The sequence below is a fragment of the Arvicola amphibius genome, chromosome 3 (assembly GCF_903992535.2).
Source record: "Arvicola amphibius chromosome 3, mArvAmp1.2, whole genome shotgun sequence".
Taxonomy (NCBI): domain Eukaryota; kingdom Metazoa; phylum Chordata; class Mammalia; order Rodentia; family Cricetidae; genus Arvicola; species Arvicola amphibius.
Genome location: NC_052049.1, coordinates 82,801,920 through 82,818,803, shown reverse-complemented (window position 1 = coordinate 82,818,803; position 16,884 = coordinate 82,801,920). Strand labels below are relative to the sequence as shown.

General features: G+C 41.6%; 1 protein-coding gene across 3 annotated transcripts in view; it reads right to left on the bottom strand.

The window, feature by feature from the left end:
* Mtmr2 (myotubularin related protein 2) overlaps positions 1-16,603 on the bottom strand; it is a 65,335-nt gene extending 48,732 nt beyond the window's left edge. Inside the window, exons 1-3 of one of the 3 annotated variants that reach the window (XM_038322470.1) lie at positions 16,328-16,601; positions 9,648-9,718; positions 4,904-5,091 (exon numbers count right to left, since the gene is read on the bottom strand). Coding sequence is in view for 1 of the 3 variants with exons in the window: in XM_038322468.1 (XP_038178396.1) it covers positions 16,328-16,407 (80 nt within the window). In the remaining 2 variants the exon portion in view is untranslated. Of the gene's footprint in view, positions 1-4,903; positions 5,092-9,647; positions 9,719-16,327 lie in introns of all 3 variants that reach the window. The other 2 variants (XM_038322469.1, XM_038322468.1) reach the window with 2 other exon arrangements.
* Between the last annotated feature and the right edge of the window lie 281 nt (positions 16,604-16,884).

Below are 16,884 nucleotides of genomic sequence, written 5' to 3'. Positions count from 1 at the left end.
GAGCCTTTTCCCTGGGGTTATATGTATTCCCTCCTTAAGAATCTCATCTGGCCTCTCAACAGGGCCACCTCTACACGAGGGAAGCTTGACTTCCAGTCAACTCCAGACCTCTTTCAAGACTCTCAGATTCCAGCAAATGACTTATTTAAGTACCTCCACAGACCCCAAACCTAACTCTACGCTTCTTTACCCAGCTCCAAAGTCTTTCATGTCTTAGTAAATGGCAATTAGCCCTCTGCTTCCTCTAACCAAACACATGAATCATTTTTCACTTTTTCTCAAGAAATTATCTAGCCTTCAAAGCATACATCTCTCCACTGTGACATACCTCTCTTGCTAGTGTGCCATCTTCTTCCGGAATGATTTCCTAAACAGATGCCTGTTCTGTTCTTACTCACTCTTCACACAGCAACCTTTGGAAGATGCTGATCGTCATTCATCTCCTCTCAACTATCCCAAGCTTTCCACGCCACTGCTAGGGAAGTCCACGACCTTAAAATGACGCATTGTTTCACTGTCTGCTGCTGTCCTGATCTCATCTCCTATCTGCTCTATGGCTCCCCTGCAACTTTGGGCACCACTCCTGATAACCCTTCCTGCTTTCCCTTTGGTCCTGTCAGAACTGTTGCTCACATGGGGCTCTCTTATTAAAAACACGCCGTTACCAACCCATCCTCCACCTGCTTCCTTCCTTTCTTTCCACAGCATCACATTTTGTCTTATGTGTTTATTCTGTCTCCCATATCCGTTACAGTATGAACCTTTAAGGATTCCACATTGTGTCTACACTGATCGTCCTGGGATCCCCAGAGTCAAGAATCCGTATTCCCAATAGGAGAGCATGGGCGCCACAGGTGTGGATGAATGGCCCTTTGAGGTAGGGCCAAACAAAACAAAGAAACAGCTTTAAAGTTATTTTGTTTTCTAATATAAAGTCTCATGTAGCCCAGGCTAGCTTTGAATTCCTGACTCTTCTATCGCCACTGCTCAAGAGCTGGCACTATAAGCATGTACCAACACAATCAATGAAAACTTTATTATTTCAATCCCAAAACATAGTAGGTAAGATCATATTCGCTCTGTGAGCATGGGGAAGGGGCAGAACAGAGAGAAATGTATTTTTAAAAATGTTCCTTAGGAGGGTAACAATTTTCTTGAATGATAAAAACACTGGCCTAGCCCAACAGCTGGCATTACAGTAGATACTCACACGTTTAAATTTATTGGATAAATTACTTAATATCTACTGAGTTGTTACCCATACTACGAGCTATTCATATACATATAATGATGAAATAAAATAACACATGTAACAGTGTAGCACCTTATCTCGCAAGCAATACCATACCCACTATTATTCTACCTAACGGGAGATGTGAAAAGGACTCCTCCCAACAACTTGAAACCCCAGTTGACCACCATGGAGTTAAATACAGAATTGTAAAGTTAAAAATGGGTAAAATTCTAACAATTTGATCCTTACAGAAACAGAGTTGGGGCTAGAGATATGACTCATCTGTTAAAGGCTAGGCTCACAACCAAAACATCAAGAAACAGCTAGCAGGATGTGCAATGTCAGGCCTGTCACCCTACAGTTTAGAAAGCAGAGGCAAATAGCATCTTCTAGCCTGCCTACAGATAAATGATGAAATCCTACGTCAAATAAAGCAAACAGAAGAGTTACCATGATCAGACAGTGCCAGTAGAGAGAGACTGAGCCTCAAGACTGACCAAAGCTGGGAACCATAGCTGTGAACACTGAAACAATTGTGCTAGTTTTCAGGGTCTTCATGACTCTTCAGCCCCTGACAGTGGATAGTTCCCAACTCTCCCCTCTCCAGTATGTGTGTGTACACACACACACACACACACACACACACACACACACACACACAATGTAAATATTGGAGAGATGCTAACCTTGTCCCTTAGCACCATTCTTTAATTATAATGAATATTTCCCTGTGCAAAAGTTCTCAATCTGCAGCATCATTTGTTTATCATTCCTGATCAGTGTGGACCTTTTGGCCCAAGCCAGTAAGCAGAGTTAAGACCTAAAATTAAATTAAAAATCACAATCTTGTTCTATTCCTATATATCTGTCAATGGAAACACACACACACATACACACATACATACATAAAACACACACATATAAACACAAATACATACACATGAACACAACACATACAAATACAACATACAAACACATACACACACTTAGTAAACATATACTAAAAGCCATTACTGGATAACATGTCAGTACCAGTAAGATTCAAAGTCACGAACTGACTGTGTTCTGCAATGAAGTGATCACCACACCCCATGCCCCAGAGCATTAACGTATCTCTTCAGAGAGGCGAGCATGTTATGTCAAGATGGGAAGCATCAACAGCACCAATCTTAGAAATTAATGAACAGTATAGCAAAGCTGGTCAGAATATAGCCAGCACTGTCCAAGACATCAATTGTACTTTACAGTATTCATGTAGACAGCTTTTCCTATGAGGAGTATGCCTCATAACAGCATTACGATTTTACTCTAATATAATACTCTATTACCCCATAAGAAGGCCATTAACAACTCACAAACATGCTGGGGTATAACTTAATGGCTGTGTGCGGCCTAGTAGAAGTAAGACCCATGGGCTCAATGCCCACCACAAATGCATTTATCTAAATTTTCAGCATTACTTTAAAAAATGGAAGCCAATCTAAGTTCTCTTCTCTTTATATCCCAAATTACACTCCTTTTAGTTCCTGCATAGACGAATAAAGCTGGTATTATTTGAATGCCAATTTCTGTTTCCCACATACCTCTGAAAGAAGATACAAATACACAGTAAGAGAGGGCACAGAGCAGCCCTCCCCACCCCCGCCAGTGGCTGAGCTTCATGCACAAGAACCAGACAGACCAGTCACTGTCACTGCCACAGCCGCTCTCGCACACCTGCTGGCCCGCTGCAGTACCACAATGCTCTTCCCTTCTTTGTCCCACTCAGAACTTTCACCACCGCAAAGTGCAGAACTGATGTGAACAGTAACCCAACAGACAGGCGGCAATTTCTCTGTCCTTCTACAAACAATATTAAAAGGCTACATAAAGAAACTTCTATTTTACTGGGGTTTCTTTTACTTGGAAGTCCCTGCCCCCCAGCTACACATATTTCAGAAGTGGTTAATATGCAAACTCGCAAATTGAGAAAATCCCTTCTAAACAAATGAATGCTAGTGTCTCTGGGTACCTAAGGAAGTACTGAGACATTACCAGACTTAAGCATCTTTTGTTAATGCTGCTAAAGAAAAAAATAATGTCTGAAGACAGCAGGATTCGTACACCACCTCAAACATCCCTATACCTAAAAGCACTACCTCAGCTTCCCAGAAAGACGGAGTTTGAGGAATTCTCCCTCCAACTGCAGGGTCAGCTAACTGCCCTCCTACTCTTTCCCTCTTTCTCTCCATTTGAGGAACAGGAACTTCTTAAATCTCTTTTCCTTCTGCCTTTGCTACATAACCAACATATGTTATTGTGTATCATGTACTGTAAAAAGTAGGTTCACTGTCTTAGAGACGGGTAGGCTAACAAGGTGCTAGTTTGATACACTGGCATCTCATCACAGCCCAAAGTGAGGATGAAGGTTCATAATAGATGTAAAGGAAACCAGGAAAGCCCAGAATACAGACAGAGAATCCAGTGGCTGAAACATGTGCTTTCAGTCGAAGAATCCTGATTTCACCACCTGACAAATAAATCCAATCAACTTAATCTAAGCTCTTTATCCATACAATAAACTGCTGTCACTATATAAAAGCACTGTTTAATATTGAACTAGTAGAAAGTGTTAAACAACTGCATTGTGTAAATACAAGAGCACCATATTAGAAAAGTAACAAGATGAAATGAGAAATAAGGAACCACTAAAAAAGAAAATCAAACTAAACAGTTGGGCCTAAAAGTCCATCTTCACTAGCTTGATACTTGATAGTGTCTTCATGTACAATGGAAAACTGACAAATTTCTAAACTCAAAATAATTCTGGTCAACACTAAACCTTAGAGTATAAATATTAGGAGAGAGTTTTAAAACACACTCATGCACACACACACACACACACACACACACACACACACACTCACGCACACACTCCATGCACAACTTTCAATTCATTCAAGACTAATTTAAGCTTCAATCACAAGGCCAAGTCTACCAGCAGTGTTTTTAATGAGAACAACAGTAGAGTGCTGTCTCTGACACCTGGTTTGCTGGATTGTTAATGAAATCATACATCCTTGTCACTCATCACTAGCAGCACTCAACGATAACAGACAGAAAATAAAATCCAAGCACTAACAGATTCCAGTATTCATGTCCGATTCCTCCTAACGCACTGTTCATAAGAGTGAACATCAGAGACACTAGAAACGTTACTAGCATCACACACGCTTAATTCAAAACAGCCCAGAAAGTTAGATCACGTCACCTGCTTTTCAGTCCTTGTAAACAAGTCTTAAGAGGGCTCAGGATCTGTCGGCCATGTTTCTTCCACGCCCAGGCTCAGCTGAGCACAGCTGTTAAAGTGAGATCTAAACCACTCGCCTTGTTTCAACAGCTTCTCTCACTGACAATTCCATTTCTGGTGAGTATCCCATGAAAAGGAGAGGTACCTTCAGAATGTTTTCTTCCTAATAATGCTGTTGCCCACGAATATTAAAGAATGTGTTCTGTATTCTGACTGGGAGAAAGCTTTTCTAGGAATGCAAATTTTGCTCTCAGCACCCACACAATGGACTGCAGTGTCCTTCCTAACCCTTGTATGAGCTTGTGCTTGTTAGTCATCATGCTGAAAATTTTACTAAAGTAATAAAAGCCTGCAGTGTGCTTTGCAACACAAAAACTTACTGTCAGAATATCTGTCTCCAAAACAGAGGACACCTCACTACAACACAGTAATGTGTACTGTTAAAATGCTATGGCAGCTCTGATGTTTAAATGTCACCAATCCACAGGACAAGAGAGGCGTCAGGAACAATGTGCGGTCACGCTGTGTCGCAGAAGTGAGTCTTCACTTGGAACAAAGTGAACCTGAGCTGTGAAAAGCAAAGGGAGAACAGGGCATCCAGGACACACGGTTATATCAGCATCATTTTATTTCCACATCAATTCAGTGCATGTGATCTGTTAGTTCCGACATAAATCTAACAGCTAATTTATACTGATAACAGCCTGCAAGACTTGTTTTTCCCACAATATGGTTTGACAGAACTGGTAAGCACCAATGCACTGTAATCAAAGTGTCAACAGGAGGTGGGGTAAGGCCAGGGCTGGGCTAAGCACCAGCACTAGTCCGGCAGCCTCAGCAGCACTAACATAACTCAAAGTGTATTTTATTAAAAAACATTGATTTGTAATGATTTCTACATGCTCAGAGAGCAGCTTAAACTAGTACTTAAGTTGACTACAAGTATAGCCTACAAGGAAAGCTCCTCACACATAAATTAGCAGAGAGAAATAATCTAAACTGAATTTTTCAGATTATAACTCAGCTACCTAGAGTCAGCTTCATCAGTAAAGCTTCGATGTGGGCAACACTGACCTCAGCAAGCACAGAGAACACATGCACACTGAGACTCTTCACATTTGTCTACTTTGTGTGCGTGTTTTACTTGCATGTGCATCTGAGCACCATATGCATGCCTAATGTCTGCAGAGGTCAGAAGAGGGTGTTGGATCCCCTGGAACTGGAGTTACAGATGGGTGTAATTGCCATGTAGGTGCTGACAGCTGAACCTGAGTCCTCTGCAAGAACAAGTGTTCTTGACCCGAGTTACCTCCCCAGCCCTCACTTGTGTCTTAGTAAGTGACTTTCTGTATAATCTGCTCATGCTACAAGCAAATGTGAATTCACTGTTAAATGAACTGGTGTCATTCCTTAGGCTATGCAGGTACTTTCCCAGGACAAGCACACATTACTCACAAGCCACTGTCCTTCCAATTAACTAACTTTCCACAGACTTCAAAGTCTTGGGTGAAGATGAGGAAGTGGAGTTGGGTTGTGTGTGCTTGTTTCCCCATCACTAAGAAAGCACACACCATACCCATCCTCTTCCCAGCCTGGAAAACTTAATACCTGAGTTATGACTCCTGGATTCCTACCCGACAATGGTGCATCGACTTTTGAACGCGGCTCCCTATATACCAGACTGGTTGGTTGCTAGAGTAACAGGCCATTAAAGTCATAACTACTAGCTTGCTTTTTTCATTTTTTCTGTTTTCTGACAGGACTGAGGAATGTCTTTTTTACTTTACTTTTCTGAAGTAGTTTTAAATGAACAGAGAAAGAGACGACCTAGACGAAGGCAGACCTTTGTAGCTAGATGTAATGGGGCTGTCATCAGCTTTCCAACAATAGATTTCTTTTAATCAGCAAAATGTGCACCCCAAGAACTTTCACCACTCCCGCTCTATAGTTTATATTGGGAGAGTACTTTGTCAACAGCAGAGCACTTTTGCAAAAATCCAAATTCCAGTTCCATCTTTCATTAGCAGGGACACTGCAAAATTCTGAGTCTGTTATCTATCAAATCGGGGCTCTTGAGAAATCACAGACTGCATAAGCAAAAGAGCTGTGCAACTCTAAAACTGACATCTAGCTGCGCGCTTATGAACTACTGGTTTAGACTGAACAGACGAGTGGACACTCATTTTTTATTTTTTAATCATTTTCTTGTGACTATTTCCTGGAACAAGTCCTCCAGTACAGTATCCTTGAGTGTTTTATGTATTGAAGGTGATGGCCTGAACTGGCTGATCACGAAGACTCTGCTCCAGTTCCTTGTTCTGTTGCTGTGATAAGACCTGACAAATCAATTTAAGGAATCCCAACAATAGGAGCCAGAAACAGTAGGTTCCTCATCCAGAGTCAAGAAGCAGAAATGCATGTCCTAGAGCTCAGTTCACTTTCTCCGTTTTACGTATCCTTGCCCAGAGAATAGTCCTAACCTCTAGTAAAAAGGGTCTTCCCACATAGAATAACATAATCAAGATAATTCCCCACAGGCAAGCCAAGTGCCCTTCTCCCAGGGGATTCTAGATCCTGTCAAGTAGACAACATCACAGACTCTTATACAATGAAAGAATTTAGGTTACTTGTGTAAAGATTACTTTAATAACATATGCTTAAATACTTAGTAAAATCTGAGTGCAAGAAATAAGAAACAAGTCAAGAGATCAGTGTATACATTTTTCTTATACAATGAAAGAATTTAGGTTACTTGTGTAAAGATTAATAACATATGCTTAAATACTTAGTAAAATCTGAGTGCAAGAAATAAGAAACAAGTCAAGAGATCAGTGTATACATTTTTCATTCTTATTTTAAACAATATCAATGGCAAACATTTAAATTAAATTAAATTAATACAATTAAATAAATACAATTAAATACTAGGGCAACTCCGTAAGTGACAGTTACATTACAGCTGTCACATTCTAGGTTTCCACACATTTCCCAGGTCATCCAAGAAATATAGTGTCATTCCGAAGTATCTTTCAGCATGTATGAAATTTCTTAAGTCAATTCCTTTGGAAGGGAATTAACACTACATAATAAAAGTCCTTTTTTCTTTCTTTTTCCTTCGTGATGCTGGGGACTGAACCTGTGAATGCCCAACACTGTTCTACCAATGAGCCACATTCCCAGGCTAAGTTCCTTTCTGGAGATGATCTATCTGCAAATCTGAGCCTATGGGTACAAGATCAATGATAATGGAATTGGCATCTGTGAAGCCAAGGATAATGAATGTGTAGAGACAAACAGCTACTTACAACAAGCACTTTGAGTATGTGCAAGCCTAGGCTTGGTCTCCCACATCACAAAAGCAAATTATTAACACCTGAAAATCATCCTTAAACTAAGACATACCACAAAACACTCAGCAATTGAGTATTAACATTAGTAATCTAACTTTCTTATAATTCCAAGACTACAGGATTTTTTTAAAAAAAAAAAAAATGGAGCGAACTTCATTTAAAAATATAAGGTATAATTCAGGAACTGTAAGACACAATATGAAATATGTAAAATAAAAAAATTAACTTCAAATGTATGGTTCAAAACATTCCTTAGAGTTGTCAATAAATGCCAATGTATTACAAATACACTGTGACAAAATACTACAAATACAATTAATTTCAATGGCAACCTCTGTGGTTCTATACACAGTTATCTCAATGACTCCAACACTGCTTCCCAGAGCCCAAAGGAAGAAAAACAATAAACAGAGTTGCTCACAGCACAGCTAGCATGTACCTCCACTTACATACTCTAAAAAGAGAGTTAAGATCTTCAGAAGTATAGGACACTCAATCCAGACAAGAGTATCAATGTCTGACATTAAAAATGGTGTTTTTTCTCCATCAAAACTATTACCCAATGATTTCAAAATCAGAATCAGCCATACATGTGGCTAAAGACTGAGAAAGTGTGCGATCTTCAGGAAAATGATACACCCGCGGCTTCTGGGTTTTCCAGGAACAATGGTCACGATGCTAACATCTAAGTCGGAGGAGGGGCCCATAAACATGAAGGACAGTGAGGCTGTCTAGCCAAACAAAAAATACAACATGACCCATGAGGACTTTGGAGAAAAAACACTAAGCTTTCCCAGCCTCCCCAGATTAACTGGATCAATAAACCTCCCAACATCTTCCCATCATCTGCAAACTTGGAGTGCACTGAGAGTACAAAACGGATCTGAGCTAACGGATCTCAAATTCAGTACAGATCCTTGAACCTGTTCCCAATGATCCACAACAGGCTAGAAACTGCAAACTAAGTGTTCACTAACCACCACCTAACTAGAATGTGCGGTCTCCAGAGCATCTTTTTCAGAGAGATGCTAATGGTCCTAACTGTAATATAGCTATCACAGCATCAAGTTATCAAAAATTCAGAACTAATTGTTAGAGAGTTTGCCTGGCATTTAAAAAGCCCAGAGATGGATCTGAAGAATCCCACAGACCAAGTGCTATGATGCTCTCCTTAGTCCTGGTGCTTGGGAATAGAAGCAAAAGGAGCAGAAGTCATGCCCACTCAGAGACAAAGTGAGTTTGAGGCCAGACTGGGCCACACTAGACTCTCAGGAGGGAAATAAAAATGTAGGATCTAGCCCATAGAGTAACACATAGTGAATCCTCACAGAAGAATCAGAGAAGAAAGGAACAGGTGGAAAAGAGAGGGAGAAGACTTGCCTCTAACTGTCCTCTCTATGACTAAGACATACAACATGGCTGCAACATAAACCACATACGTATCTACTGCCAGAAAACAAAGTCTCCACATAAATGTAATTTGTACCCTATTTATCCTGCTCTCACATCAAACTTCAAAGGAAGAAAAGGAAGTACACAGAAGCACCCCCATGCCCCAAAGTCTAATGGAAAATTACCGGGTGACTAAAACTTAATGACTGCTCGCCCCAGGTAGAAGAAATCACAGGATGTTCTGGACTGGACATGGAACTGAGATTAAAGTTTAAAGTCACTGATTACTCATGTGCACACATTTCATTTGGGATAACATCAGATTCCAAAGATATACTGGCAATTATGTCTGTCCATTTTTCATAATTTCCCATTCACTTACATTATAATTTTTGAGATCTTTTATCTTCACTTCTGATGATCTTCAAATGTCAATGGCTCTTAACACATTAACTGTAAACAAACACAAAGGAACTTAGGGGTTCAGACACTGAATGAGCCCAGAGTTAAGTATTCTAAATGACTGTGCAAAGTCTGAGGGGCTTCCCTTGCATAATTCACGTGATCTTCAAAACAGAAAACTGTCCTTGCAAATGAAAACTATACGACACCAGCACCTTGCTTTCTGTATGGAAGAAGAAATACTCAAAGCTAAAGAAAATCCCCAGTTCACCAACGTGACTTCCCGTTTCTCCACAGGGAACATGGTCAGTGTCAATCTGAACCCCAGGCACCTAATCTTCAGGTACCATCACTTCTGTGTCATACAGACCCTGAAGCCAGACAGACTTGGACTCCAAGGACAATCTACTCTATCTTCCGCTTTCTTATCTGTAAAATGGAAAATTTAATGCTGTCCAGAAGTAACACTATGTGTTACTCTATGGGCTAGATCCTACATTTAAGGTGTGAGAGGAGCACCTAAGTAACCTAGCGTCATAGCACATAGTAAGCCTACAACAAACATTCAGGGCTATTGTTTACATAATGTTGTTTATTAACTCTATTAATTTGTTAGTGTAACAACTATCATGTGAAAAGCAAAACTTACCCTGGATGTTTCTATTTTTGTTACCCCTTTTGATATAACGAATGTTTTTTAATATTAGTAAAATAAAATTAACTTTATTTTTGACCTTTACAGGCAGGTATCTTTGCTTAGTTTAAGAAAACTATGGCCCAAAGTCACTGGTTCATCAATTATTGTCCTTTTTACAGAAGTGCAAACTTGAGGTAAGACACATAAAACTGCCTGAACAACCACTCGTTTGCTGCCATCAAGAACCATGGAGAGGAACAGCAAGCAGCTTGGAACTCATGGAAAACTCTCACTGGTTAGCATAATCATGGTGGGTGTGTCTCAGAGAAGCAGTTTCCTTGGGACCTCAATGCTATTATCACCACATCCCTTACAATCTGTAAGTTGTATGGAAACCCTCAGGGGTCCCTAGCCCCTCACAGGGCAGTGCCACTGGGACTTAAAATAACAGTGATTGACTTTGTGCAAGCATTGCTGCTGGAACAGACTAATGATTCAACCACACCCTAAGAAAAATGCAGACTGTTAGTAAAGTTAGGTTAAGACTTTTTGTTGTTGTTGGTGGTGGTGGGGGTGGTGTTTGGTTTTGCTTTTCTTTCTTCCTTCCTACTTTCCTTTCTTTTTCCCCCTTTGTTTTTTTTTTTTTTTTTTTTTTTTTTTGATTTTTTGAAACAGGTTTCTCTGTGTAGCTTGGGAGTCTGTCCTAAACTTGCTCTGTAGACCAAGCTGATCTCGAGAACTCACACAGAATTGCCTCTGCCTCCCGAGTGCTGGGATCAAAGGCTTGCACCACCACCACCACCACGTGGCTAAGGTTAAAATGTTTTTGTTAATGGCTTTGATGCCACTCATTTTCTGCCGTGACCACTGCCTTGCAATCAGAGGCATTTCCAGCGTGTATGGTCATCATAGGAAAGCACTTCTTGCTTTTAAATGGTTCACTGGTGTCAGGGAGAATCACTGCCTGTCTCCTATATTCTCTTCTATTCCTTAAGTCAAAACCTCCAAGCTTTGCCTTAGCACAAGGCCTTAAAAAAGAGCCTACAGAACCTAATATCCTAGACTGTCTTACAGCTAGCCATGGCCACAGGACCAAGCAAAAGTCAACTGGATAGTAGCTTAAAAGCAACCTGTGATCACTAAAGCATCTTTTAAAGAGAGGAACTGTCCCTTCATCTGAAAATGCAATGTCAGGCTCTACCTGCCATCGTGGCTCATATAGTAATTTTGTAATCTAAAACACATGAAGAATCGGGATCCTTGACTCAGATCCACTACATTAACTCTGTGGAGTTTCATGTGAGAAAAGAAAAATCTGTTGGATTAAATCACCGTTAGTGCATGTTTCCTGTTGTACCGTGCTAAACCTAATGCCAACCGTCAGCGTAACTCAAAGGTACAGTACGTGCCTAGCATGCATGAAGCCTTGGAATCCATCATGAGCACTGCAAAACATAACTAAATATCAATAAAAACATAAAACATGGGACCTAGGCAACAGTTCAGTGAGTAAAGTGTGTGCAGTGCAGACATGAAAACCCGAGTCTGGATCCCCAGCACCCACAGATAAAGCCAGGCATATGTATCTGTAACTCTAGTGCTGGAAGTGGAAAATGGCTGGTGGTGAGGAGGGAAGGACTCCCGGGCTGGACGCTCCAGGTGAACAGTCTGTTCCTGGCTCAGTAGGGAACCCTGTCCAAAAGTAAAATGGAGGACAAGAGGAAGACATCCAAAATCCAAAATCAGCCTCCTTCGCCACAAGCACAAACACAGTTGTGTGCTCTCTCTCTCTCCCCCCCCTCTTTCACACACATACACACACACACACACACACACACACACACACACACAGAGAGAGAGAGAGAGAGAGAGAGAGAGAGAGAGAGAGAGAGAGAGAGAGAGGACAAGCACAGGTGCACATACACACAGCCTAACCCTAAAAAAAGGAATTTCTCACATACCAGGTTTTAGGTTTTAGGCTGGGGGGTGGGGGCTTATACATTAAAGCATGTTTTAAAGTTCACTTTTTTTTTTACATTTAAATCTGGACTGAAAAGTCCTCGAAGAGCTCAAGACTATTCACAGAAGCATAGTCTGTGAAGGACAGTGGTTCCTACCATGGGTCCTGTGCACCAAGCGAAGAGTTAGGTCACTTGTCCTTTCAGTGGCCTCCAGTGACCATCACAGTACTGGGGTCAGCAGCCAGCTGTGTGTTACAGAGTGACAGGAGGGGCCTCATTAGGAGGGCATCTCCCACAGTCCCTTGTGCTCTGACATCACCACCTTTAGAACCCCGTTTTTAACCTGACTTCTTATGAAATCAGTCCAGGTCCTGACACAAATATAGCAAGTACTTTACAAATTCAAAGCCATTTTCCCTAAAAATGAAAACCCTTCTATTCTAGAATCTGTTGGGGAATTTCCACTACTCAAAATCCTCAATCACATGCAATCTTAGGCCCTGGTGGGTTTTTTTTTTAATACAATAGCATTAATTTGGTAGCTTTCCAAAATAAACTTCCTGCCTTCTGAACCAATGTGCCCTCCAGAGTTACTGCCTTCCCTTGGGTACAAGTCAGGTTGCTGGTTTGGTTTGTTTATGCTCTCACATTATTTCTCCATATAATAATTTTATAAATGTATCATATTATAATGCATTACATTAGGATCCCTATTTTTAGGAAAAGTCCTAGGGCCTACAGTTTTGGCTTGTGTTATTCACAACTGAAAATTAACAATACTCAGAAAATTTCCTCTAAAGATGAGATTTAATAAACAACAACAAAGTATACAGGACCCAACCCCAGTTTCAGGATTAACTTTCATACTTTTCTGATAATAAATACTCATAAGTTATAATAATGTTGGGCTTTACATAGAGATTAAAGCCCTTTTATGGTCTAGAAATAATAAATTTCAAAATGATTTTTTGGTTACCACTACAATCAGTGCCTGACTCAGTGCCAGTAGTAACAATGCCAAAGGAGACATTCAACCAGACAGTCACTCTGTCCTGAAGCTGTAACTTCTAACACTACTTCTGGCCAGCTGCCTAGAAAACACACCACTGAATAGGTAAGGATGTGATGATAGAAACCCATCACTACTGAAAAAACCTGAAAGATACTTCCTACCAACATATCACTTTCAAGCTAAAACTACAGATGAGATTTTGTAACAAAGTATTCTTTCGGCATCCCGGAAACTCTTTACCACCTAAGACTATAATTAAAATTCACAGAAACAGTAGCCCAGGATCATTTTCAAATGATGATAGTTTTAAGAAACATATGCAATTTTAAAAATGCAATTAAGTTGAAGGGTAGGATAGTGCACACCTGTAATCACAACACTCAGGAGACTAAGGCAGAAAATTTTTTAGTTCAAGGCCAGACTGGACTGCATAGTGAGCCCCCCCCCACACAAAAAAAAGTGATCAGTTGTGCATGTGTAAATCTTGTTTTGTTAATGAAAGTTAGGCATAAATATGGGGCATGGAGTATGCATGCTAAATTATTTATCAACTAGAAAACAACTGATAAATCAAAATAACCAGAGACAAGCAAGTATTACCCAGAATAACTGCAGTTCAAGCATATGCGGTGAGGAAAAAAGACACATTAAAGTGACTGGCATGGAAAATTAGAGAATAGGGAGTCAAAGTGATCAAGATTGAAAGATGACAAACAAGGGGAGGACACAAGGATAGGACCTTGCATAGAAGAGAGGATATGCTGTCAGTAAAGACCGTACTGGTGCTTCACAGACAAGAAAGCTGAGGACGAACCTGAAGTCAAACTGTTCAGGTCAGTCACAACAGGAGAAGAGTCCCTTTTAATCCTCTGAATGAGGACAACAAACAAGACCAGTGGTGAACATACATCAACATTCCTTTGTTTCAATGTTCAGAGCACCTACTAGATAGACACCATCTGACGACACACTGTAAAAAGCAGACATCAAAGAAACCTACTTAGACAGTGCAATCTACAGTAAACAGCCTGGAAGACAGAAACTAAATGTAGGTTTTAAAACAGTACAATACATTGCTGAAGGACAGGTCTGTCCCAGCCATCACAACTGGCCTATACAAGGACGTATTTATATTTATATTCCGTTGAGTCCTACTTACACCAAGAATCAGAGTGAGACCAACAAAAGTAAAATTATAGAAACAGTTGGATGACCAGTATGATAAAGTAAAGTTTGTCCCAACACCCTGGCGGGGAGGGGGCTACATGTGTGCAGAGTAGGCAAAAACTGCCTAAAGAGGGCAATACAAAGCAAGATTCACCACAAACACTGCTTACTGCAGTTCATGAGAAACTATTTGAATAAAGAAAAATAAATGGTCTTTTACAGCCAAAAAGATCAATCAGATCTATGCTGACCCAGAAGGACAGTTACACCAGCACAGCTCTAAAAGGACCTATCGCACTCCATCAAGACAACACACTTTTAGTAGGAACTACAGACTTTCCAACTTTCAACCAACTTCAACAGAGTAGTCCCTTTTAAGAAACAATGGATCCGTTTAATCCCAGCACTCGAAAGGCAAAGACAGACAAATCTCTGTGAGTTCGAGGCCAGCCTGGTCTACAGAGCGAGTTCCAGGACAGGCTCCAAAGCTACAGAGAAACCCTGTCTCAAAAAACCAAAACAAAGAGATCCTGAAACGAGCTATAGTGTTCATTTTCTTTGCATATTCTTCCCAGAAAGGACAAAAATACACTATCAATTAACTAACTGTTCAGACATAATATTTCACCCAAATTCATCTCATCGTAGAAGCATTTGAAACCATCAGAGATGAGTGTTTTAACAACTTCAGTTATAAACTTGAAGTTTTTTGCTTAGCTGAGACAGTTTCTATTTTCCAACAAAATTAAAGTAATAAATGTAGCTAAGCTCAATAGAAATTTCAGTCAACGTTGATGAGATGGCTCAGCAGTGAGAGCACTTGCTGCTCTTGCAGAAGACTAGGGTTCAGTTCCCAGCACCCATGTTAAATCTGCCTGGCCCTCTAGTTTTTAAGGGAATCTGATATCCCTTCTGACCTTCTGGTCTCCTGCATGCATATGGTACATATAAAATCATGCAAGCACAAACACATTAAAAAAATTTATAGTACTCAATTTATCAATCTACTGGGTGAAAGAAACTGTGTGATGCATGAAGAACTATAAAAGATTATTTTGTAGAGTGTATGAAGGCGAATTCATAAGAAAATTTATTTGTGCTCTGAATAAAAACAAAAAAGGACGTTAGAGTGACGAGACAGACAAGAAGCTGAGCTAGCATAGGCAGACATCCAGACTTTACCTGTAGTCCTTCGTAGACTAACAAAACTTGAGATAAAATACACTAGTAAAAATAACATAGTCTGCCCTGCCTGTACATTAGAATCACCTGTGTCTGTCTCCATCAAGCTAAAACGATGCTAAAAAGTTCCTATAATGAAGCGATTCTCTAAAGTTAAAGAGAGTTCCAAACAAACACCACATAGAATGTACAGTACGTTAGTAATACCACTGATGTTTAAGCTAAGACACTGGCTCTGTGAGGCTGTGTCCCAAACATACTTGTCTCAGAGTGTTCCCAAGGCCACTTGTCTGGTGACGTGCTGGCCCCCAAACTCAGTGACAAGGAGGGCAGAAAAGCGAAAATACCAAGCCCTTAACAACAGTCCTCCTGTTAAAGTAAAAACGCTGTGTCCTCAAACACAACTGGGGCAACCTCGACGAGTGGAAAGTGAGTAGGGATAAGAAGGGCAGAGGCCATAGAGAAACTGCATTTTTCCCTCTCGCACCAAGGGCCCTGCGGAGGAGCCAAGGCTCGGCCGGGCTCTCTATTCCCGCATCGGCTGTCCGCGGCTTCCCCCTCTTCAAGGCCCCGGCCTCTCCGTCCCCGCACAACTCTGCCCTTTCCATCTCTCCCGCGGCCCCTGCCCCTCCGCCGGCCTCCGCCGGCCTCCGCCGGCCTCTCCTCTCCTCTCTCCCGCCCGCCCCGGCCTCCGTCCCCACCTGGACAGTGAGTCCTCGCTGGGTGGCCGTGCCGCCGGGGGCTGCGCGCCGAGACTCTCGCAGCTCGAGCTCTTCTCCATGGCGCGAGAATAGGAGGCCGCTGCACCCTCTGCGGCGCGGGCGAAAGATGCACAGGGAAGAGCGCGCAGGGCCTCGGCCGCGGTCAGCCTAGCGCCAGCCACAGTGCGAGACCGGAAGCGGCCATGTTCCCCCAGCCTGCACCGCGCGCGGGGGCTCTTGGGAGCCGGGACCCCCTGGCCCTGCAGAACCGGGCTCTGCGCAAGCGCCCTGGTGGCCCAGCGCGAGGTCTGCGTGAGGAGAGGGAGTCGGCCAGCAGGGTGGAGATTTTGAGCTGAGAGGAAATTTTCCGGAAGGAAGGGAACACCCGTTTATCATAGAGAAGACGCAAGGATGCGAAGCCTTGGAAGCGGTGGAGTCGAAGAAAATAGAAGAGCGTGGGCAGTCTGTGGGATGAGGGGGTGAGGAGGAAGGAGGAAGAGACCTGGGGAGATCCAGGGCTAAGAGTATGAAGAATGAGGTTAGAGATAGCAAAAGGT